Source organism: Protopterus annectens, chromosome 5.part0 (assembly GCF_019279795.1).
Source record: "Protopterus annectens isolate FY-2018-M chromosome 5.part0, PAN1.0, whole genome shotgun sequence".
Classification (NCBI taxonomy): domain Eukaryota; kingdom Metazoa; phylum Chordata; order Ceratodontiformes; family Protopteridae; genus Protopterus; species Protopterus annectens.
In genome coordinates, this window is record NC_056735.1 from 1,434,195,069 (window position 1) to 1,434,218,755 (window position 23,687).

At 37.4% G+C, this 23,687-nt stretch overlaps 1 protein-coding gene across 5 annotated transcripts in view; it reads right to left on the reverse strand.

Annotated features, from left to right (window-relative positions):
- NALCN (sodium leak channel, non-selective) overlaps positions 1 to 23,687 on the reverse strand; it is a 3,563,801-nt gene that overhangs the window by 272,700 nt on the left and 3,267,414 nt on the right. For all 5 annotated transcript variants that reach the window (XM_044071239.1, XM_044071242.1, XM_044071240.1 and 2 more), the window contains exon 34: positions 14,951 to 15,070. In XM_044071239.1, the coding sequence (XP_043927174.1) occupies positions 14,951 to 15,070 (120 nt within the window). The remainder of the gene's footprint in view (positions 1 to 14,950; positions 15,071 to 23,687) is intronic.

Below are 23,687 nucleotides of genomic sequence, written 5' to 3' on the forward strand. Positions count from 1 at the left end.
CATATCTATCTATCCAGCAGGTCCTATTTGTATCACAGGCAAGGTTTAAGACTTTAGTATGGGTAATTCTTCTACTGTTTGTTTTGTGGATATTCAGGAGGTCCATCAGAGTGGGGTCTGACAATGCCCTGCATGCCAGGTATAGATCTCCCCCCTCAAAAGCCTGTAGGAGACAGAATACAGGGATAGGGCTTTGAGGCAGTCTGCATAGGACATATTACTTATGCGTTGTATTCTTTTAGTGAGGAACCTCTGTGGACATTCCAGTTGTTGGATATGCCTGGTTAGGTACATACCAAACCATGCATTGTACTCAATAATACTACTAAAAACTCCTGATGTCCACCACGGCAGTAAAACTTAATAGTAAAATCAAAACTTTAATAAAAAGAATATAACATAAAATAAGCAGTCCTCAGTCTTCTGATAAGCGCCTGCAAATAAGCCTTCCTCAGATCGTATAAAAAGGACTGTTCAGCTTTTGTATTTATAAGGCATCACAGCCATTCCTCATTTAGTCCTCTGACATGCCCTTGTTGCAAACCAAAAGGAGGCCAGCTAGCAGAGAGGTATAATTTCCTTCATTGTAATTAAAGGGGCAGTGCTTCTCTTTACTATAGGATTGTATATGAAAAAACTAATAGCTATGGATGTGAATACATTATATGAATGAAGCAACATTCAAGTAAACTTGCTAATCATATTCCTTCTATTCTTAAGTGCAGGTTTTAATGGCACAATAGTATTCAAGCCTGGTGATCTGTTTGCTCTTAAATTAATTATCCATCATGTTTCCCTTAGCTCTGTGCGATTATGAACATCACCTCCTCTTGTGGTCTGACAGACTGCCTCTATGGCCTTAAATACAAAGTAATGAGATGGATACTGTGCTACGTGGGCTGCTAAGGCATTATTGGGATCTTTCTGTTTGATGTTCCTCAAATGTCTGAGGATACATTCCTTAAGACGTTGATCTGTTTTGCCAACATAGAAAGCACTACAATGGCAGCAAGTTACTAAGTATATGATGTGGGAACTAGTACAATCAGCATAGACATTAAAATTGTACTGTTGCCTGGAGTATGGATGTACAAAAATATTGGAGCTGTCAATGGAGTTGCAAGCTTTGCATCTTAAGCACTTGAAAGTGCCCTTTCTATTAGAATTGGGCCTATTTCTTTCAAATCCATCTTTGTTGCAAATGAGACATTTCAAATTCTTCTTATTCTTATATAGGAATCTGGGCTGTTCACCTAAAATGTCTCTTATTTTGTCATCAGTTGTCAATACCGGCCAAAACTTCCTAATAACTTCACATACTTGCTTATTGCCAGCAGTGTATGTTAACAAACATTTAAGTTGCTGTGATTGAGTTTTAAGATCCAGGCTCTCATGATGACTCGATGTGGGTTCAGAGAAGTAGGGACGTCCCTTTCCTCTCCTTAATTCCTGTGGATCATGCTTCAATCTTAGATTCTTTCTTTTATAGGATCTTTTACTTAAATGTGTCTCAATATTTCTCTGCTCTGCTACAAAGTCTTCATTCTCAGTACATAATCTTGAGGTTCTTAAGATCTGATTCTCAAAAATGTTATCAAAAATATGTCCTGGGTGCATACTCCCCCTATGCAGATAATGATTTCTCCAGGTTTCTTTTTTATGAATTCCTGTAATGATACCTCTATCAGGATGCAGATGAATCTTTACAGCCAGAAATTCTATGGTCTCCGAAGAATGTTTAACCACAAACTCTAGAAAATCAGTGCTCTCGTTGATAAAGTTGACAAAAAGGTCCAATTGTGTAGAGCTGCCTCTCCAAAGGATAAAGACATCATCCACAAAACGGCCATAGTACACTAGATATTGTTTCCAAGTGCTGGGTATCAGTTCATTATGTTCCCACTCAGCCAGAACCAAATTAGAGTAACTATTTGCACATGGGGTGCCCATAGCCACACCCCATGTCTGCAGATAGGAAGAATCCCCATACATAAAGATGTTATTTTCCAATACAAGTTCCAGCAAGGAACATATTGGTTCTACATCCATACTGTTCCTTGCTAGGAAATATCTTATTGCCTGTAGACCATAGTCATTCGGAATCACCGTAAACAAACTCTTGATGTCCATTGTCACTAGTAACAAATCTTCATATTTCTTGAGGTCCTTAGAAACTAAAAAGAGTTTTTCCAGAAAATCTCCTGAGTCCTTCAATACAGTTCCTGCTAGTGGCAGGGCCTTCTTTAATTCATTCTCCACGTACATGGAAACAGGTTCAGTTACCCACCCCCTACCAAAAACTATGGGACGTAGGGGTAGGTCAACTGGATCCTTGTGAATTTTGGGGAGTTCGCTGATGTATGGAAACATAGGTTTAGGGCAATCAAAGAACTCATATAGTTCTTGTGAGATATTTGCCTCTATCAATAGATCATATAGATGGCTATGAAAACGATCTACCTTAGTCGTAACTTCACTGAACCTTAATCTCTTATACGTTCTTTCATCATCCATCATAGAGAGCATTTTATGCCTGTACCATACGGCTTCCATCACTACTATACATCCTTCCTTATCAGCAGGCTTGATGACCAAGCTGTCTGTCTCCTTTAGCTGCTTCAGCATTTCATTCTCATTAGTAGTTACATTGAAGAAACGTCCTTGTCCTTTGGTTGTATTACCCCTTAATTTGAAGATTTCATCTTCACATAATCTCAAGAACATCTCCAATGGTGGAGGATTAGGCGGAACAAAGCTACTCAATTTTGTATAAGGTAGCCGTCTACTGTCATTAGCTTGTCCAAAAATACATTTTAATTCAAGGTTCCTGCAAAACATTCTGATATCCAGCACAAATTCACTAATATCAGACGGTAAGGCTGGAATAAAACTCAGGCCCTTGTCTAACAAGAAAATCATATCAGGGCTTAAACTCTTATTAGAAAGATTCACTACTAAACTTGGTTCAGATCCAATTAAAGTGTGAGCTTCTTCCTTTTCCATTCTTGACTCTGTGTTCTTTGAGTCCTGTGATGGTTGAATTTGAAAAAAACCGGCAAGGGCCAATTTATTGGTGTATGCATTGCCCCTTCTTTCGGTCTAGTTGCTAGATTGGAGGCTAGGAGAGCATTCCTGTTGCTGGTTTCTGCACCCATAGTGGCTGTACTACTAGACGCTTCTCTTGAATCTTTTTTGGATATTACAAAATTGGAGGTCGGTACTGATGAGTTAAGAATAACAGGGTTGTGAATGGAAGGTTCCAGATCAGTTAAACTGACATGAGTAATCACATCTTCTCCATTAGGTCTAGAAAAAGGTATCTTCTCCTTATGTGGTGGTAGAGCTCCCCGCCCCTTATTATTAAATTCCTCTCTCGGCCATTCAAATATATGGCCTCTCACAAAATCCTGATGGTCACGGGCTAGCTTTTTAACCTTCTGCTGTTTTAGCTTCGCTTCATAAGCATTCAAGTTAATCTGTAGTTGTTCTAGGCTATTCAGATGTGAGTTATGCAGCTCTAAGCTTTCCAATTCAGTCTGCTTAGTTGATATAATCGCTGCCATCCTTTCCTCTTCTGGCTTGAAAAATTCTATCAGCAAGTTCATGTATTTTCGACTTGTTTCAAGATTTATAATTTGCCATTTTGTGAGCAGATCCGGATAAGTGTTCCCATATGAGGGTCTACAGGCAATAAGATCTTTCCTAGCAAGGAACAGTATGGAAGTAGTTTAAGCCCTGATATGATTTCCTTGTTAGACAAGGGCCTGAGTTTTATTCCAGCCTTACCGTCTGATATTAGTGAATTTGTGCTGGATATCAGAATGTTTTGCAGGAACCTTGCATTAAAATTTATTTTTGGACAAGCTAATGACAGTAGACGGCTACCTTATACAAAATTGAGTAGCTTTGTTCCCCCTAATCCTCCACCAGTGGAGATGTTCTTGAGATTATGTGAAGATGAAATCTTCAAACTAAGGGGTAACACACCCAAAGGACAAGGACGTTTCTTCAATGTAACTACTAATGAGAATGAAATGCTGAAGCAGCTAAAGGAGACAGACAGCTTGGTCATCAAGCCTGCTGATAAGGAAGGATGTATAGTAGTGATGGAAGCCGTATGGTACAGGCATAAAATGCTCTCTATGCTGGATGATGAAAGAACGAATAAGAGATTAAGTTGCAGTGAAGCTACGACTAAGGTAGATCATTTTCATAGCCATCTATATGATCTATTGATAGAGGCAAATATCTCACAAGAACTATATGAGTTCTTTGATTGCCCTAAACCTATGTTTCCATACATCAGCGGACTCCCCAAAATTCATAAGGATCCAGATGACCCACCCCTATGTCCCATAGTTTCTGGTAGGGGGTGGGTAACTGAACCTGTTTCCATGTATGTGGAGAATGAATTAAAGAAGGCCCTGCCACTAGCAGGAACTGTATTGCAGGACTCAGGAGATTATTTGGAAAAACTCTTTTTAGTTACTAAGGACCGCAAGAAATATGAAGATTTGTTACTAGTGACAATGGCCATCAAGAGTTTGTTTACAGTGATTCCGAATGACTATGGTCTACAGGCAATAAGATCTTTCCTAGCAAGGTACAGTATGGAAGTAGAACCAATATGTTCCTTGCTGGAACTTGTATTGGAAAATAACATCTTTATGTATGGGGATTCTTTCTATTTGCAGACATGGGGTGTGGCTATGGGCACCCCATGTGCAAATAGTTACTCTAATTTGGTTCTGGCTGAGTGGGAACATAATGAACTGATACCCAGCAGTTGGAAACAATATATAGTGTACTACGTCCATTTTGTGGATGATGTCTTTATCTTTTGGAGAGGCAACTCTAAACAATTGGACCTTTTTGTCAACTTTATCAACGAGTGCACTGATTTTCTAGAGTTTGTGGTTAAACATTCTTTGGAGACCATAGAATTTCTGGATGTAAAGATTCATCTGCATCCTGATAGAGGTATCAAGTACAGGAATTCATAAAAAAGAAACCTGGAGAAATCATTATCTGCATAGGGGGAGTATGCACCCGGGACATATTTTTGATAACATTTTTGAGAATCAGATCTTAAGAACCTCAAGATTATGTACTGAGAATGAAGACTTTGTAGCAGAGCAGAGAAATATTGAGGCACATTTAAGTAAAAGATCCTATAAAAGAAAGAATCTAAGATTGAAGCATGATCCACAGGAATTAAGGAGAGGAAAGGGACGTCCCTACTTCTCTGAACTCACATCGAGTCATCATGAGAGCCTGGATCTTAAAACTCAATCACAGCAACTTAAATGTTTGTTAACATACACTGCTGGCAATAAGCAAGTATGTGAAGTTATTAGGAAGTTTTGGCCGGTATTGACAACTGATGACAAAATAAGAGACATTGTAGGTGAACAGCCCAGATTCCTATGCAAGAATAAGAAGAATTTGAAATGTCTCATTTGCAACAAAGATGGATTTGAAAGAAATAGGCCCAATTCTAATAGAAAGGCCACTTTGAAGTGCTTAAGATGCAAAGCTTGCAACTCCATTGACAGCTCCAATATTTTTGTACATCCATACTCCAGGCAACAGTACAATTTTAATGTCTATGCTGATTGTACTAGTTCCTACATCATATACTTAGCGACTTGCTGCCAATGTAGTGCTTTCTATGTTGGCAAAACAGATCAACGTCTTAAGGAACGTATCCTCAGACATTTGAGGGACATCAAACAGAAAGATCCCAATAATGCCTTAGCAGCCCACGTAGCACAGTATCCTTCTCATTACTTTGTATTTAAGGCCATAGAGGCATTCTGTCAGACCACAAGAGGAGGTGATGTTCATAATCACACAGAGCTAAGGGAAACATGCTGGATAATTAATTTAAGAGCAAACAGATCACCAGGCTTGAATACTATTGTGCCATTAAAACCTGCACTTGAGAATAGAAGGAATATGATTAGCAAGTTTACTTGAATGTTGCTTCATTCATATAATGTATTCACATCCATAGCTATTAGTTTTCTCATATACAATCCTATAGTAAAGAGAAGCACTGCCCCTTTAATTACAATGAAGGAAATTATACCTCTCTGCTAGCTGGCCACCTTTTGGTTTGCAACAAGGGCGTGTCAGAGAACTAAATGAGGAATGGCTGTGATGTATTATAAATACACAAGCTGAACAGTCCTTTTTATACGATCTGAGGAAGGCTTATTTGTCGAAAGCGCTTATCGGAAGACTGAGGACTGCTTATTTTATGTTATATTCTTTTTATTAAAGTTTTGATTTTACTATTAAGTTTTACTGCCGTGGTGGACATCAGGAGATTTTAGTAGTGTTTGCCTTTTCTCTTCCTCATTGGTGTCCTTCACAGTGTAAGAAAGTTTATTACCTATGTACTCAATAATAGGTCGCACGAATGCCAAATACAGTGGAAGAATGACTTCCTTGGACTTAGATGCCATACCTTTGTTTATATGTTGCACAACATAGAATGATTTCCTCACCACTGTAGACATGTTATGATCAAAGGCTAGATTACTATCTATGTGTGCCCATAAGTCCCTGACTACTGGGTCATCTCAAAGGGGTGCATATCTCTCAACCTGGAAACATCAAATATCTGGACAACGCCCATGAAAAATAGGTACAAATATGTACGCTGATTAATGTAAAATTTACATACATAATTACACAACCCTGCCCCCTCCAATGGAATCGTGGGATACCAACTTTCAAACGCAAACTGAAGAACAGAACCAAAGTATAGCACCAGAGTCCCCCTGCAGCCATTCCAATGTCCCATTACCTGGCTATTTCACCCCATTTACTATAAACACTAATTTGTGCATACTACTTTACTTCTACAATGATTATTTGGATTTTATTTGTTTACATTTTATAGCACAATGCACAAACACTAATAGCTATCTGATAAACAAAGCAATACTGTCTCACAATGAAAATAGACTTGGCATTAAAACTTCTCTGGCCTTGAAACTCTCATTCATTGAAACAGCATTGAAACCCACACCACATCCAAAGAAAATGCATTTGGCCAGTGGTGGATAAAGAACACCTTTGGGCTGTTTTCAAATCAGAGGCCCCTTGCACACAAAACAAGAAACATACATGCATTCTTTGATACACCTTCCTGATTTTTTAAATTATATTCCTTGTATAATACAGCACACTTGTTAGACTTAAGTTAGAGCGCATTTTAAATTTATTGTTTAAACATTTTTCCAGTAGGCAATGAAACAAAAATGCATTAACCAATAATGACAAAACTGCCCTATTCAGAACATTTCCATCATAAAAGTCTACTTCCCCACACAATTGCATTTCAAATTTATTCTTTGAACATTTTTCCAGTAGGCAATGAAGCAAAATGCATGCACCAATAATGACATACCTCAAATTTGGCTTTGGTAGAATTTATTTGTCCTTTGAGTTATTTGTTTAGTTTGATGAGAGTGCTTTTATCCTTAGGGGTGCCGCACCTCCTAATTTTTGCCATGATTTTCTTACTCCTGTTATGCATCTGACTGATTTTGTGATTCTACCAGGGTGTCTTTTTTTTTGAGTTAGTTCTGTACTTCTTCCTGGTGGGTACAGTTGCCTCTATGCAGCTATTAACATGCTTGTACAGGGTTTCTGTGAACAGTTCTGCATAGGCAGAAGTGTTCTCATGGTTTATAGGGGCTTGAAATGTTGCCAGGTTTTCACTTAATAGCAGGAGGTTAGCCTTAGAATAGTTCCTGAATATTCTTGGTTGTGCTGAGGGGTCCAGGTTTTATTTTTACTTCAAAGACCATTTTGTGGCCTGACCTTACCAGGAAAGGCATTACAGTAGGGGGTGTGCGGCACTCTCCCATATTAGTGAGGACAAGATCTAGTATGGTTTCACCCCTGGTTGGTGTACTATCTGTTGAGGGAGTTTGTGTTGACAAAATTCAGGAATCTCTGTGCATGTATGTTTGATGTCATATAGGATTCCCAGTTAATAGTGAGATAATTAAATCACCCATGAGTATGGTATTGGGTTGGATAGTTAGTGTTTATAATAAGTTTAAATACATGATATGGGTTTCCTGAGTCACAGTGGGGGGCCTACAGCTTGCAAGGAAGCGGTACTAGATTTTACCTATGGTGATTTGAACATGGAGCAGCTCAAGTGCATTATCCTGTTGACCAGTCTTGATGTATATTTATATTTGATGTAAATAGAGACACCTTTACCTTTAGTCCCTGCATGTGAAGTAGCTGGTCTAAATGTGTGGAAGGGATTATAACCTTGCACTGTTGGTGTGCTCTCCATGGCTTTAAGCCACGTCTCAGAGACCGCACAGACATCAGCATTCTCTAGGGTAAAGAGAGCTTCCAGCGAGTGGAGGTTTTTGTTTATGCTCCTAGCATTGAGCAGTAATACCTTTAGATTTTCTTGGTTTTCATTTGCTATGTCGGAAGTACTTTCAGTTTGGCATTGCTTAAAAAGGCACTATGGGATAAGACAATGTTTTAGCTAATATTTGAAAGCCTAGAGGGGAGAGGTGCAGACCATCTCTGGCAAATCAGTGTGGTCTATTGACCATCTCCTTCCATGCTGACAAATATTTCACCCCTTAAAATGAAACCAGAAACTAAGCCAATTATTAAAGTCAATCGTCTTTTGTTCATATTGTGGCATTATCCTTGGAGAAAGTAAAATGCTGCTCAATGCTAGGCTCATACCAACCTGAGACACATATTAAGAGAGCTCTATGAGATATCTCTTCATATAGTCTAGGGAGTTACATCTCAGGTCATTTACTCCCACATGGACTATGACTAAGTCATATTGGTTACTGTGTCAAATGACCTGACTGCATGCGTAATGTGGTGGATCCCAGCCCCTGATAAGCAACTAACTGCAACTTTCTCCTTACTCAGCCTTGTGAGAGGGACATCACTGTGTCCACAGCTGCACTCTTTTTCTCTTTTGTTTCCTTTTTCTTTCTGCCCCTTCTATTGTAATAAGCAGCCTCTCTTCTCCAGTCTGTAGTTTCTTGGAGGACTATTCTGATCTTTGAACTGTGCAACCCTCTGCTTAATGACTACATGTAGCTAGTAACTTGAATCCTGCTCTGATCCAGATATCTCACTGGACAACCTTGTTACTAATAGTCACCTCTGTCATCCCACTGTATCCATCATTTCTGATGGCACATATTCTCCTTCAAACTATCCTGACCAAGCTTTTGAAGTCTTTTAATGATCTTTATCCTTCTATGCTCACTTCCTGTATTGAATCCTATTCAGTGGCCCTTTTTAAGTAGGCTGGCCAGTTTAAGAACAGTAGTAGTATATATGTGGTATCTAATCATATCTTTATCTAAAGCCCACCTTTTCGTTCCTAACAGTTCCCCTTGTTTTGCCTCTCCAGCTGCACTTATCATAGTCTCCCTGCAACAATTTTATATTCTTGCACTTGGATTCTGATGGTAACTGTTTGATGTTACCATCATCATCATCTTAACAAGGGTCCCTCTGCCTATAACCAAAATATCCACATTTAGTTTATTTTTCTAATAATGACCTATTATTTTCATGTAAAGCTCAGAAATCATACTCCTGTGCATCATATTTTGTATCACAGATGTTAAAGCTGAGTTACTTCCCTAGTACTTTATTTAAGGAGTCCTCCTCAACCATGTTGTTACTCTGCCTGATCTTACCTGCACCATTTTGACCAAGCTAATTCTAGCCCTGTCCATCTCATGAACTCTTCAAAGATTTGTCACAATCTTGGAAGTGCTTGTCTATAATTAGCATGGAATTACACTAACAGCAAAAAGTTTGTCACTTGGTTCTACCAGGGTATCTAAAACACTCCTGGTTGTCTGTGCTATAAACTCTGACACTACCAAGAAGAGATGGTAACGGAGGTGATCTGTGCATGGTACCTTTTAAATCCTCACATTCCTGGTTTAGGGAAACATTCATCATAATCACTTATTTTGCCTCATTATGTCCTATTCCTACAGTGTCATAAAATATAAAATACTGTTCTACCAAATGGAATGCTTACAATTTCAATCTTTCACCCCATGCCATCTTCTGGAAAAAAAGCCAGTAATTTCATAAAACCCCTTTGTTAACTCCTGATAATCTTTGGAAGCAACATTATTAAGCTTTGCCACAAGTACCTCCCCCAAAATGTTAGGACCCTCATTTGTCAGAAATATCTGTCTAGAATTGCTGCAGTCTGTTTTGCAAATGCGTTAGATATCTCCTTTTTGTTTTGTAAAGGCGTTAGATATCTCCTTTTTGTTTTGCAAAGGCGTTAGATATCTCCTTTTTGTTTTGCAAAGGTGTTAGATATCTCCTTTTTGTTTTGTAAAGGCGTTAGATATCTCCTTTTTGTTTTGCAAAGGCATTAGATATCTCCTTTTTGTTTTGCAAAGGTGTTAGATATCTCCTTTTTGTTTTGTAAAGGCGTTAGATATCTCCTTTTTGTTTTGCAAAGTCGTTAGATATCTCCTTTTTGTTTTGTAAAGGCGTTAGCTATCTCCTTCTTGCTCATACTCCAGGAAAAGCCTGAACTAACTTTTCCTTGTCTTCAGCTTTGGCACATTTTCACACCTGTTTAATTCCTAATCTTTAATGAGACAAGCATTAAAAGAATCTACCCTTCTTGTCAGTCTTTTAATCCTTCCCTGGTCTTCTGAAATGGTTTAACATTCTACTTAAGTATCCCTTAAAATAACACTCACATATTAATAAAAGTGTAACAGTATGATATAATATAAAGAATAATTCCCTTGTGTTTTAATAAATGAAAACTTGCCTCATACAGCACCAGTATTTATAGGAATATCACAATACAACATTTCAACATGATTAAACATTGTGCTAAAGAACAAGCGTGCTACAATTCTACTTCTGTCTGAGGTACTCACTGCTTTCCTATATCCCTATAGTATAGAATAGTAAGCTATAGTATAGTATGACACTGTATATCTAGAGTAATATTTAAACACAAAGATTCTCTGTTATAGTGCAATTTATTTCTTTTCATAGTATAAAGTAATTCCTGCACAAGCTACAAAGATAGCATTATTTTCAGGTGTAGGAAGTTGTCTGCAGCAATGATCTATAAAATAAATATATTTTATAACAACCAAAATTAAAATACAGATCTACAGATAACTCATTTTCTAAGCACAATAATATATCCAGTGTAGCTTCCAACCTGGGCTATCCATTACATCACTGTAATATCCACACTGTTATTTAAAGTTGTTTTCTTATTGTTTATGTTCTTGTATATAACACTTTGAAAAGAAATGATTCATCAGCATACACACTATGAACTTTCTGTTGATTTGTTCATATTATACCTTCTTTCTCAGCATAACATGCATCATGATTGTGGAAATTGCACATTTCAGTTGTCACTCTTTCCATGTACATAATGCATGCTCTGTAAGCCTTGATACTTCCATAAACATCTGTGTGTGTGTGTATATATATATATATATATATATATATATATATATATATATATATATATATATATATCAAACAATTTATTTTAACCTTCCACTACTGCAGTAGCTAATTCTTGCTTTTTTATATTACCACATAAATTACGGTGTCTTTTGACTTCTTAATATGTATGGGACAATTGTGTCATATATAAACAACATCTACAACTTTATTTATTCAGTTACACGGTGCACAGAAAATCTTTCGTCATATTTTTATCTACATGCAGGATAGAGGGGCATGTCTAGTGTGTGCCATTACCACTGTAGAGGGGAAGAGGTCGATCAGATAGAGAAATGGCAATTATGTACTAGGTTCATTGGTAAGTACTAGGCTAGCTGCCCTTGCAGGCTATTTTAACCTTAGCCGACTTCTATTCTGGTACTTGAATTAACCTATCCAGTTTGGTTACAGGTTGATCTTACTCATCCTGTGGTCGATAGTTATATATTACCCCTAATGAGAATAACCAGGATCATAGCATAGATAATTTGAGGGGACGCATGCATGGGATAAGGCATTTAAAATCTGCCTCTTTCCATTAGTAGTACAGGGGCAGTCCTGGGGTAAATTTTCTGTTTCCCATCCAGAGATCTAAGTTGTGCTTGAATATGGACAGGGATGAGCTTTTGTTGTATGTGGATGGGGAATCTGTTGTAGAGCAGCAGTATCCTCTGTGAAACATACCTGCTCCACCAAATAATTTTGTTAATGTTGCAGAAGATGTTTAGATCCATAAGTAGAGGTTTTCTGATGTCATTTGACTTGCTGCAGTGCAGGAAACCCATCAGTACTGGGTCAGAGGATGCCTTATATGCCAGATACAGGTCACCTGTTAGCAGTCTGTAGGATACCAAGTATAGTGACAGGGATTTTAGCTAGTCCATGTTGGACAAACTGTTTACATCTAGTATTCTTTTAGTAAGATATCTCTGTGGGCAATCCAGTTGTTGCACGTGTGTAGATAGATAAATGTCAAAGGGGGCATTATACTTAATGAGTGGTCTAATACGAGCTGGGCAAGGGAGGACAATGACTTCCTTAGATCTGGATACAATCCTTTTGTTTATAAACTGTGCAACATAGAAGGGCTTTCTTATAACAATGGACACATGTTAGTTGAAAAATAGGTCACTGCCCACATCAGTTTCCAAGTCCTGAACAACTGGGTCAATTCTTGGGGGTATTGTATCAATGTGGTAGTTCCCTGGGGAGATGACTTCCCAAAGTATATAGAAATAAATTTTTTAGCATTCAGTTTCAGTCCATGATTTTAGCACCATTTATTTGTTTGTAATAAACCTTCCAGCAGGATGGCTAAGTCATTTGGGGATTCAATGACTCCTCCTAGCATGCAGACATCTGCAAACTTATCCAGAGACATTTGATATTATTTTTTACTTCAGAAAAATAGATGCCAACTCCACTAATCTGTAAATCACTGAAAGTGAAAGATCCAGGAAAAACCTCTGTAAAACTGAGCAACTATGACCATTTTCTTTTTCAATCAATTAATAAAAAAACAGAACATACTATTCACCAAAGGGAGAAGCCAAAGGTCAATTAATGCATGTGAGTAGTACAATTCTGATCATAGTACAGCTGATAGGTCAACCAAATAATAACAGCAGTGGTAAATTATGAAGAAGGGGACTGGGGACACTTTTTTAAATTATTTACAGTCAAGGAACTTCATAACCATGATAATGAATAATGCTGGCTGAATGATGGGGGTGACAGCATTGATGGGGTCTTCCAATTAGCACTGGACCCAAGGGTGATACCAAGGGAGTTTTGTGGTAATTCAGGCTCTGGCGTAGTATACTGGCAATTTACCTTTAAATATGCTACTGCCTAGCTACATAGCTAAAGAAAGCTTTATGTCATATAGTACACTTTCTACAGCAGTCAGAATAAAGACTTCATGGAGACCAATAAGATATCCACAATAGCTGTACTGTTTGTGTAGCTTTCTGGCAAATGTCAGATATTGCATCAAATATGACTAAACTGATGAACATTTAAATAATTTTAGGCCTTATTAGTAGAGTTGGGCATGGCTGAGTAGAAAACGTAACACACACACATATACAAACAGTGCTTTCATATTGTTTAGCTCTGTGCCTAAGTAATGCACATTTTTGAATATTTGTATGATGACACTATAGCAGTTTTTTAATGTTTAGGTATGTGCAAGGTCTGGTGTTTGCTGCTCTGTTGTTAGTACAGTAAAGTACAATTACCAACGAATGAAAAGTAGAAACTTTGAATGCTTATACATTTAGTTGTCCATGAATTCTGCCTGTGTAATGTCATTATTTGCAAAAAATCCAGTGCAAACACAAACTGTTTCACTGTTGTTTTGGGTAAGGAAATATGTACTGTGTGTAAATGCTTTTATTTTTATAATAACTGATGTCATTATTTTATAGTGTGGTTTAAAATATAATACCTAGTAATCACTCATTTTGACGTAGGTCCTTCCCCGGTGTATGTCTGCAAGACACTTCACTTTGGAAGGTAGAACGCTTCAAAAATATGCAACACTGATGAGGTCACCCCAAGTATGACTAGATGAGGAAAAAGATGTGCTCCTAATGACTTCAAAGCAGAATCACACTACACAATGTGAACGTGTAGTGATGAAACCAATAAGATGTCGGGGTACATGACAATAGGAACAGACTGACAAGGTGTTGAACCCACTCTCACTGTGCTGATAATGCTGCATCTAGACAAATGTGTTCAGTTGTGAAGGTCAAACTGAAGAAGAAAAGGTAGATTGGTAAAGGAATGCAAAGTTACCAAAACAGCAAAGGAAATTGAGAGTTTGTGATTTAAGGGGGGACCTAGAAAGCTGGGCATGTATGCATCAGAGAATAGAAAATAAAGATAAATATGGTCTACATGCACCACATTCCTTAAGTGCAAGCAGGACTGGTTACAATAACAAGAAGGCAGGTATATATAGGTTGTTGCAACGTGAACTTTGGAAACTACAAGACTTCTTCTGTTGGTTATGAATGAAGTACTTTGAGATTCAGGATAAGATACATGTGTAGTGATTAGCTTAATTACCTCAAAATGAACAGCAAATGTGGGGGCCAGAAGTACCCCATAGCATATGTCTCTGCTGCATTACAAATGCCGAAAAGTATTTATTAAAACTTGCACTTTGAAGAGTAAACCTGATGTTACTTGATGTTCATTCATCTGTAATAAAGTAGACGGAGTACTTCTGGGAATGAATTTTCAGTATTGTTTAATGAGAAGCGAGACACTGATTCACTGGCATGCCTGAAACAATGGCATTTTCTTTCTAAAACAATAGCAGTATAAGCATACATGATTTACAATGAACAAATTATGAACTCCAATATTAAAATAAAACTTCCGGGTTATTTTTTATGCTTACTAGCAAAGCGAAGTGAAGTATGACCCATATAACACCAAGCGAAGTCACTAGCAGGTCGTATCGATTTCTTCTGCTCTGCCAAAAGCCAGCAGGAGACATTGCAGTCATTTTCATTGTTACCTGCAAAATAAATTCAATACTTTCTTCTGTTACAAATTGCAGGAACACAACAGATAAACAAAACATCCTTTTTTGATGCATGATGTTAAAATATGCTAAGTTTTGTTTATTTTTGCACCTTCCTTCCGCTCTCGTTAACCCAAGCTATTCCAAAAGACAAATTGCCAATGCAGTTGTCACCATGAGCACTGAATCATAACATTATATAATTACAACAGAGAATATATTTCTATAATAATGGTTTGCGACTCAGTACTAGAATAACAAAAAAAGATAAATCACTTGTTACAAGGCATACACTTCTATAATAAAAGGATAGGACTTAGTACTGGAGTAGCACAAAGGACAGATGACTTGAACATTTTTGACAAATTTAAAAGAAAGCCAGAAGTACAAAGAAAAATAATTAGGTGATCCTGGTAGCTCTCGTTATTAATTACGATATCATTATAAATTTATACCTCCCTTCCTGATGTTTACTGCTCTGGTCAGTATGTGATTTTAGCACAAATGCTTGCACCGTATAAGCATTTTATTATGAAGCAATGTAAGTGTACTGCCATATTCTGCCTAGTGTTAACTGTCATAGTACATTCAATTACTTTATTTTCTCTGTCATTTTACAGGGACACATACTATCATGGGATATTAACACATGTTCTAGATGAAATCATTTATCAAGTTTGCAGTAGGTTTGACTGATACAGATATACACACATAGAAACACTATAGTATGTGGATATACTGCAGAATATGGGAAAAAGAACAGCAGAAGATATCTATACATGCTTAGGAGACATCTAACAGCAGATACCAGGCACAAGTCCTCAGCAAGGCCGGTGCTTCCTAATTTCTTACAAGATGGATGCAGTAGTTAAACCATAAGCTACAATCACAGCAGATTATCAGATTTATGTCTTGGTTGGTTAGTGGGCCACAAAGAAGAAATAATCAAGGTTTTATAACCAGATCTGACCTTTATATGTTTTCTTCTGCCTTTTTCTTTAATAAGGAAGCTGATGGAAAATGAATAGGCATGGTATGATATGATAACATATAATGAGAGAGAACCATCTCTTCCCTCATCTAGAAATAAAATCACTGATACAAGGAGATAAGCTCTTATTGTGACCCGTGTGACCAGGGATTGATTAATGAAAAATATACTGGAGTAGGCAGTAAGAGGGTTTGGATTAAGAGGCAACACTCTCTCAGTCATTCTGATTTGGGGGGTTGTCAGCTCAGTCCACTGTAAGAGTGACAGTTAGTGAAGGCTTGTCCGAACAAGTGTTTTGCCTGGTGCCAGAGCCATGGGCTCAAGCTTAATGCCAAGAAATGTATAGTCATTTCCTTTAGAAAAAAAACATGTACCCATGAACTACCACATAGGTGGCAGGACGCTAAACATCGAAAGTGTGATGAGAGACTTAGGGACACAAGTGGACAGTGGTCTCACTTTCGATAACCACATCGCCACAACAGTCAGGAAATCCTTCTACGTGGCACACCTCATCACTAAGGGCTTTTCATCCAGAAAAAAGGAGGTCATTGTCCCACTGTACTCATCCCTCATTAGACCCATTATAGAGTATAATGCCTCATTTGGTATGTACCACACAAGACATCTGCAACAGCTGGAAAGGCCAGAGAAATACCTCACTAAAAGAATCACAGGCCTAAAGCAGATGCCATATGCTGACCGTCTAAAAAAACTCCAGCTATACTCTGTGGCATATCGTCTACTCAGAGGCGATCTCTGCTTAACATACAAGGCCATATCAAACCCTGAGCTGTTGGACATGCTCCACTAAAAGAAATCCCAATCCCTCAGAGCCACACGCTCCAGGGATCTAAACCTTATCATCACAATGAACAAAACATGCTGGAGGGATAGGTTCCTGACCCAGAGACTCCCCATACTCTGGAATAGACTGCCCATACATGTCAAGCAGAGCATCTCATTGGCCCTCTTCAAAAGGAACCTTGATGATTGGATGGGAGATAGGAAATTCACCCCGGGGATCATGTCAGTCTCCCTGCTAGACAGGGGCCCAGAGAAGTAAATATTGTGGGAAAAAATTTCCAGGGAATTGTTATGGCTAGGCTTGCATAGGCCTTAGGGCCGTTAGCCTAGTACCAACCTATGAACCTATGAACCTATGAAGTGCAGCAGAAAGGCTGGAACAAATGCCCAAAAAGCAGTGAGTATGTCTTGCTGAAGGAATGTGGTATGAGCAACAGACCACATGCCCAAAGAGGCTTTCATTATGAAACATCCACCTAATCAGGCTGCCATGTTGGACAGACACAAGGCATTGAAGTCCAATGAAGGCTCCCTGGATGATGGAATCTTGTGATGGCTCTTGGCCTTAAGGAAAAACTGTCTGGCTGGGGTTACTGAGGACTGATGGTTGGGAAGCAATGAGAAAAAAGAGATAAAGAAAAAAATATGTTTTGGTTCATATCCATTATTATAATATACATGTAGGAAATGCAGTTTGTGTTGATCATTTTTATCATCTGACTGCTACAAAATGACATGGATTCTAGTCATGCCTATTTCTGTCTGTGACAAGTCTCACTGTAAAATGCTTTGGTGGATGAAATAATAAACACTCCAGACATTGTTTACAGAGAAACACTGAGCAAACAGTTTTATTCTAGTAACAGTGCATTTTGTACCAAATTTGCAAATGGGGTGGGGGGGGGGTGCTGACATAACCATAGGAAGAGCCAATGGTTACCTGGGCAGTCCTTCACAGTGGTGCTCCCTTCAACCAAAATTACTTGTTTTAAAATTTAAATTACATTATCAAACACATTTAAAATAAGTGTCTGCTTTAAAGGGATAACACAACATTTGTGTAAAATGTAATTAAACGTACAATGTATACAATGTACAAATTTAAGTTTATACTTACTAGTAGATCAACTTTTGTATACAGAAAGATATGCTGATGAATACTGCTTATGCAGCAGTTATTAATCAGACTGGCTGGATATAAATAAAACAAGGTCTGGGGTATGAATTTCCTTAAGTAAATATGAACTCTTTCTTAGACCTACATTTCTTGAAAGTAAACTAAGAATATAATCAAGGCTGTGAAGTTGCTACAACATGCTTAACTAACATCTAACAGCATAGTCTGCAGTGATCTAAATGAATGTAGATTCATGGAAAAATCCATTTTCTAGGTTTAGTAAAGTTGATAGTTATATAACATAGAACTGCAATACTCTCAGAAATATTGATTTGAACCTATAAAATGCAACATATTAAATTCTGTATAAATGATAAACTTCTATACAGTGTAATAGTGAGGTAAAAGATATAGTAACATAATATACATGGCTTGTTTATATCAGATCTTCAGGATATATGCTTACAGCTAGAGATATATATATACAGATAGACAGAGATATATGTATATAGACGTTGCAACATGTTGGCTGTAGGAAATGGGTAATGGGCATTTAAAATGTGTTGCAGGGTGAAGTTTGGGTACATCCCCACGAAGACGCAGCCAACCAACACTCTGTATTAGTAGGTAATTACCAGCTACTGGGATGTAAAAGGAGGTAGCCTGGAGACTAGAATAAGGATAAGATTTTATCATCTAGAAAAGTATAAAGAAGGAAGACCCAGTGGTATGTAGTCTCTCATCCCAGTCAGGACTAATGTCTAATGGGACCTGATAGAACTACATATGATCCAGAACTAGAACAAGAGCCAGATTGCTACTAATACTGAAATGAATGCTAGCATTCAAAATGAAATGCACGGTGCAAATGGAACTGTTCGTATGGAGAGTGGCAAGACTGCAGCCAGGATAACTAAATCAGCTTTGTACCACTGCATTACAACTAATCTGATGTAGCGTACAGCAGCTCTAATGGTACCAGGAGAACGGTAATTGGATACACCCACTCAGTTCAATAAAGGGAATGGAGGGTGGGGTGAAAGCAAGATAGTGCCATTTATATACAAATCCTGAATCAAAATCCAGAGAGGGGAGTTCACAAAAAAGCTACAAACTGGGTAAATTTTGACTTTGGTAGTCAGTAACAAGGATTTTGCCTGTCACAAATATGTCTTAATGCTAAAAAAATAGAAACTCAAAAAACTGTAGAATAGGTCAGTATTGGATCTGAAGGTGAATTGACAGAAAACTGAAAAGTAAGAACAGCACAAGATAGAAACCAGCACAGCATCTTTCATGAAGCACAGAAACAGAGAAAAAACTAGAGGAAAAAGGATACTTCACTGAAGACCCTCAGAACAAAGTGAATACTGAAAGAGAGGGCGGTAGAAAAATGGTGATCCTAATTCTACTCTACAACAGAAAATTCAAATAAAAGTGGACTGTTAGCAACAGATATTTACAAGTAAAACTACAGATAAAATGTTTTCTGAAATACCTTTTGTAGAGTGAGGACAACTCAGAAAAGGAAACCAAGAGCATGTGGTATCCACTCTCATTAAATCAGGGGGAGAGTCACCTAAAATAAATGACAATATTCAAGAGGTTTGCATAGATATCATTGGCAATACAGTCAAATGGGAAATTTGTCCATAACTACCCATTGCAGGGGAAGACAATGAAGAGACTGCAGTCTCAGTGCTTTGGGAGGAGAAGCTATGTATTCCACCTCAAAATAAGTGATGGGAGAATGTTACCATGAGTTAGTGGACATGCACATGTGCCACATACATTTTAAAAGAATACAATGGGTATTTTATACTTCAAGTAGGTAAAATTAACACCACAGAGGGTCCAGATGTGGTTTAAATCACTTTATTAAAACAAACTGTAGAAAGATAAATCTTAAAACATTAAGTGCTTTTGTCTCATAGAAGAGATTTCATCAGAATAAATATGTCCCAAACACAGGACCATTATATACAAAATTAACATGGATTTCATTGGTAGTTAGTTAGTTGATCAATTAAATTACTTTGTCTTTAAACAGCCAGCATAAAAAACTATTTGCACAATAACATAAATCCAATTTTTCAAGGAACATAAAAGTACATTCACTTGTTAGTCCTTAAAAACAACACATCAAAAAAGCCATAATAAAATTCACCTACAAAAATATGTGACTTATAATTTATTAGCTTTTAAATTTAGGACAGGTGTAATGGAAACACAATCGTTCAGCCCAGGGGGAAAAGTAGCTCTCAGTCTATGCTGCCAGTGCAATTCATATACTTTTCAAAAGTTCTTCCCATCCTCCCCTATTGGATCCAATTTAATTGTTTCCAGTACACCAAAACTGAACTTATTGAATCCATTACACTGGGTAGAATGTATAAACAAGGTACTGTTTTCATTTTTGCTGGCCATATCATAAATATGTTTGTAAATGGGTGTCCATAGGGCACGCTCGGTTTTGCCAAAGTAAAAGGCTGGACATCATACACAAATTTCAAAGTAGACCACCCTTTGGGCAGTACAGTTACCATCATGAAATGTGATTTTAGTTTTCATAATATTTCCTAGCACCGTGGTCTAATCCCTTGAGATATAAGTGCATTGTTTACAACTTCTGCATTTAGTAGTACCTTTGAATGTCTTAGAAAAAGAGACCTGTTTGTTCTCCATCAGTCTCTTAAAGTTAGGAGAATTTTTAGAGATAAATATGGGTTCAGGACCTGCTGATTGAAATAGGTCAGGGTTGGTTTTAAAAATATATCCATTTCTTTTGATAATCTCTTTTTTTTCAGAAAACTGGTTGTATTCCGCTATCAATGTATTTTCATACTTGTGTTCCACACAATTTGATAGTACGGTTAACCCAGTTCCTAGAAGGGGTTTGTACATTTTCCCCCATTCATTATACACTTCCAGCAGCAAACTATCCAAAAGAGGACAAAGATAGCCCTTGCTAAGAACATTTCCTTTAATGTAAGTAACTCGCCCCACACATTGTGCTATCCTAATGGCCTGTCCTTTCACTAAACTCTTCCTCTGCCATAAAGGGTGGCAACTAATGAAATCTAAGCGAGAGTTACAAAAAGTTTTCTTCCTAAAAATATTGGGATTTAAAACCAGTTGGTGTGTGGGAAATAAAAGTATCTAAGTAGCTAATCCTGTCTTTCCCCCATGAATATGTGATTTTCAGGAATTCTGCAGTGTTGTTCGACAAAATAATGAATTTCCTCAGCTTCAGTGTCCCATAAGATAGATATATCATCTAAAAATCTTACATAAAGATGGAGCTGATTTGCAAATTGACTAGTAAATACAAACTTATATTCCCAGCCCAACAGGACCATGCTGGCAAAGGCAGGGGCACAGGATGCTCCCATGGCCACACTTCTGATTTGCTGGAAGAATTCCCCCTCAGCATACATGTAATTATGTTTCAAAACTAAAGGCAACAATTACATAATAAGGTTTATCTTATCATTCAAAGGGTGGACCACGGAGCCAAACTTTGATGGAAATATTCTAAACCCTCATTCTTGGGTATAACAGTAAATAGGTCTTTCATATCTACAGTCACAAATACAAAATTTTACTTCCAATTGTGTTTTTTAGATGACCTAAGAAGTCCCAAGAGTCATTTATGAGGTGTGGTACAACATTATATGCATGTTTGACCTACCTGTCAGTCACAACAGCTAGTGAGTACACCTTAGACCCTGTTGCTGAAACAATAGGCCTAAATGGTGGTTGGAGCACTTCTTTATGAATTTTCGGAATACCAAAAATTGTTGGTATTATAGGATTAGGACTGGATAAAAAATGGTAGCTATCAGTGTCAATGCATTGATTCAACAGATATTCCTCTAAGTATAAATATATCCTGAAGTAAGCTATATGAATCTGTTTTCTAGAGATGGGTATATATGTATCAGCATCATGTAAAAAAAAAAGGTCTAACATGATGTTAGAGCAATCCTGTGCATCATATATAACCATACCACCCCCTCTACCAGGTTGCATGAGGCATACAGTTTGTTTTTAAGTAATCAAGCAAATAACCTTTTTTTTTTTCTTAGAAAGACTGAACACAGTATATTTTTTGATGCTACAAGTTCTATAAATATCTTCCATGATCACCTTTTCAAAAACTTGTATAGTGGGGTGTAAAGGAGGTTTAGAAGTACTACATTTTCTAGGTAACCTTCACCTATAGTTTGTTCCTCCATTCTCCCCACTATTTTTGTCATGAAAGAAAACACTGAGGTTAAGTTTTTAATAAATGATTTAACCTCCAGCAAATAATCAGCAATGTCAATTTGTCTAGATGGAACAAACTTAAAACCTTTAAGGAACAAAGACAAATGTTCTGTTGTGATCAGTCTAGAAGTGTAATTGTAAATGTTATATCCTCTGTAGGAATTAATTATACCATCACTACCAATCCTTATGTCTTCCTCCACCCCCTTCCCTTGTTCTGGTGTTTTTGATACAGGGACCTCTGTGTGTTCTGTCCTAAGCAGAACATGTGCTTCAAATGGCTCAACAGTCTCTCGGAATGACTCAGGTTCCAAAAATCCTGATGTTCATCTGTAAATGCCTCTATATCTCAATAATCTGAGACTGATCTATTCCCTCAATCCCACCTCCTCTGTTTACCCATTTTGGACAGCAAAAAAGACTTCTTTACTAATAACATTGGGAGGAAATAAGGTGTGCTGGGGATATGTGTTTTTACTATGATATTGCTTAATATCTCTTTCTAATTTTCTTTTTTTCTTTAAAAATACGTCATTACATTTTGTATCCACTCTAGAGATAATAGTGCCGTCAAATGTTTTGTGTTGTTCAAATAAAGTATCTTTTAAAATGAGTTGATAAAGCCCACCAACTCTTGACTCAAATTGCAAAGTCGTATTTCATTATCCTTAATAATCTTGTGCATTAATTCCAGCACATACTTATCAAACAGACCAACAAAATTCTTTACTATTTCCTTGTTGTACAACAAGCCAAAAGGAAATTTAAACAATCTTAGCACCTGAGGGGTAATATTTAAATGTAAACACCATCTTAAATAACTGTTCTCAGTTTGCAGACTTTTAAATTTAAAAAGCTTTTCTCGAAATGATGTTTGAAATCTCTTAAAGAAGAACCAGCATTAGAGATGACACCGAGACTGTCTGAGTTATTGACTGAATTAACAGTCTGAAATACATAATTATTTTCTAAAATGGTTTTACAATTAACATTAGTGTCTCCATTATTGATTTCCAATACTTCATTGTTTAGCTGCTGAGATGTACAAGGTTGTAAATCATTAGAAAAAGAGAAAACAGTACCTGCAGCCTGTGCACAAGTCTGTGGTCCACTATGCATTAAAATGTCACTTCCAGCTGCTCCCGCTTGATGATTTGAAAGAAATGCAACATTCATATACAAAACTTGTGAAGAAGTAACCTGAGGAATGAAGCCCAGATTGTGTGGCATCCATTTCAGTTTCTTTGGAATGGTTAGGTATTTCAATGGCATGAGTAGGACCCGGTAAAGGACAGGAAGCTGACACACCCCCTTTCCTTTTAAAACCTCAGTCTTCTGATAGGGTGAAGCTGACACACCCCCTTTCCTTTTAAAACCTCAGTCTTCCGATAGGGTGAAGCTGACACACCCCCTTTCCTTTTAAAACC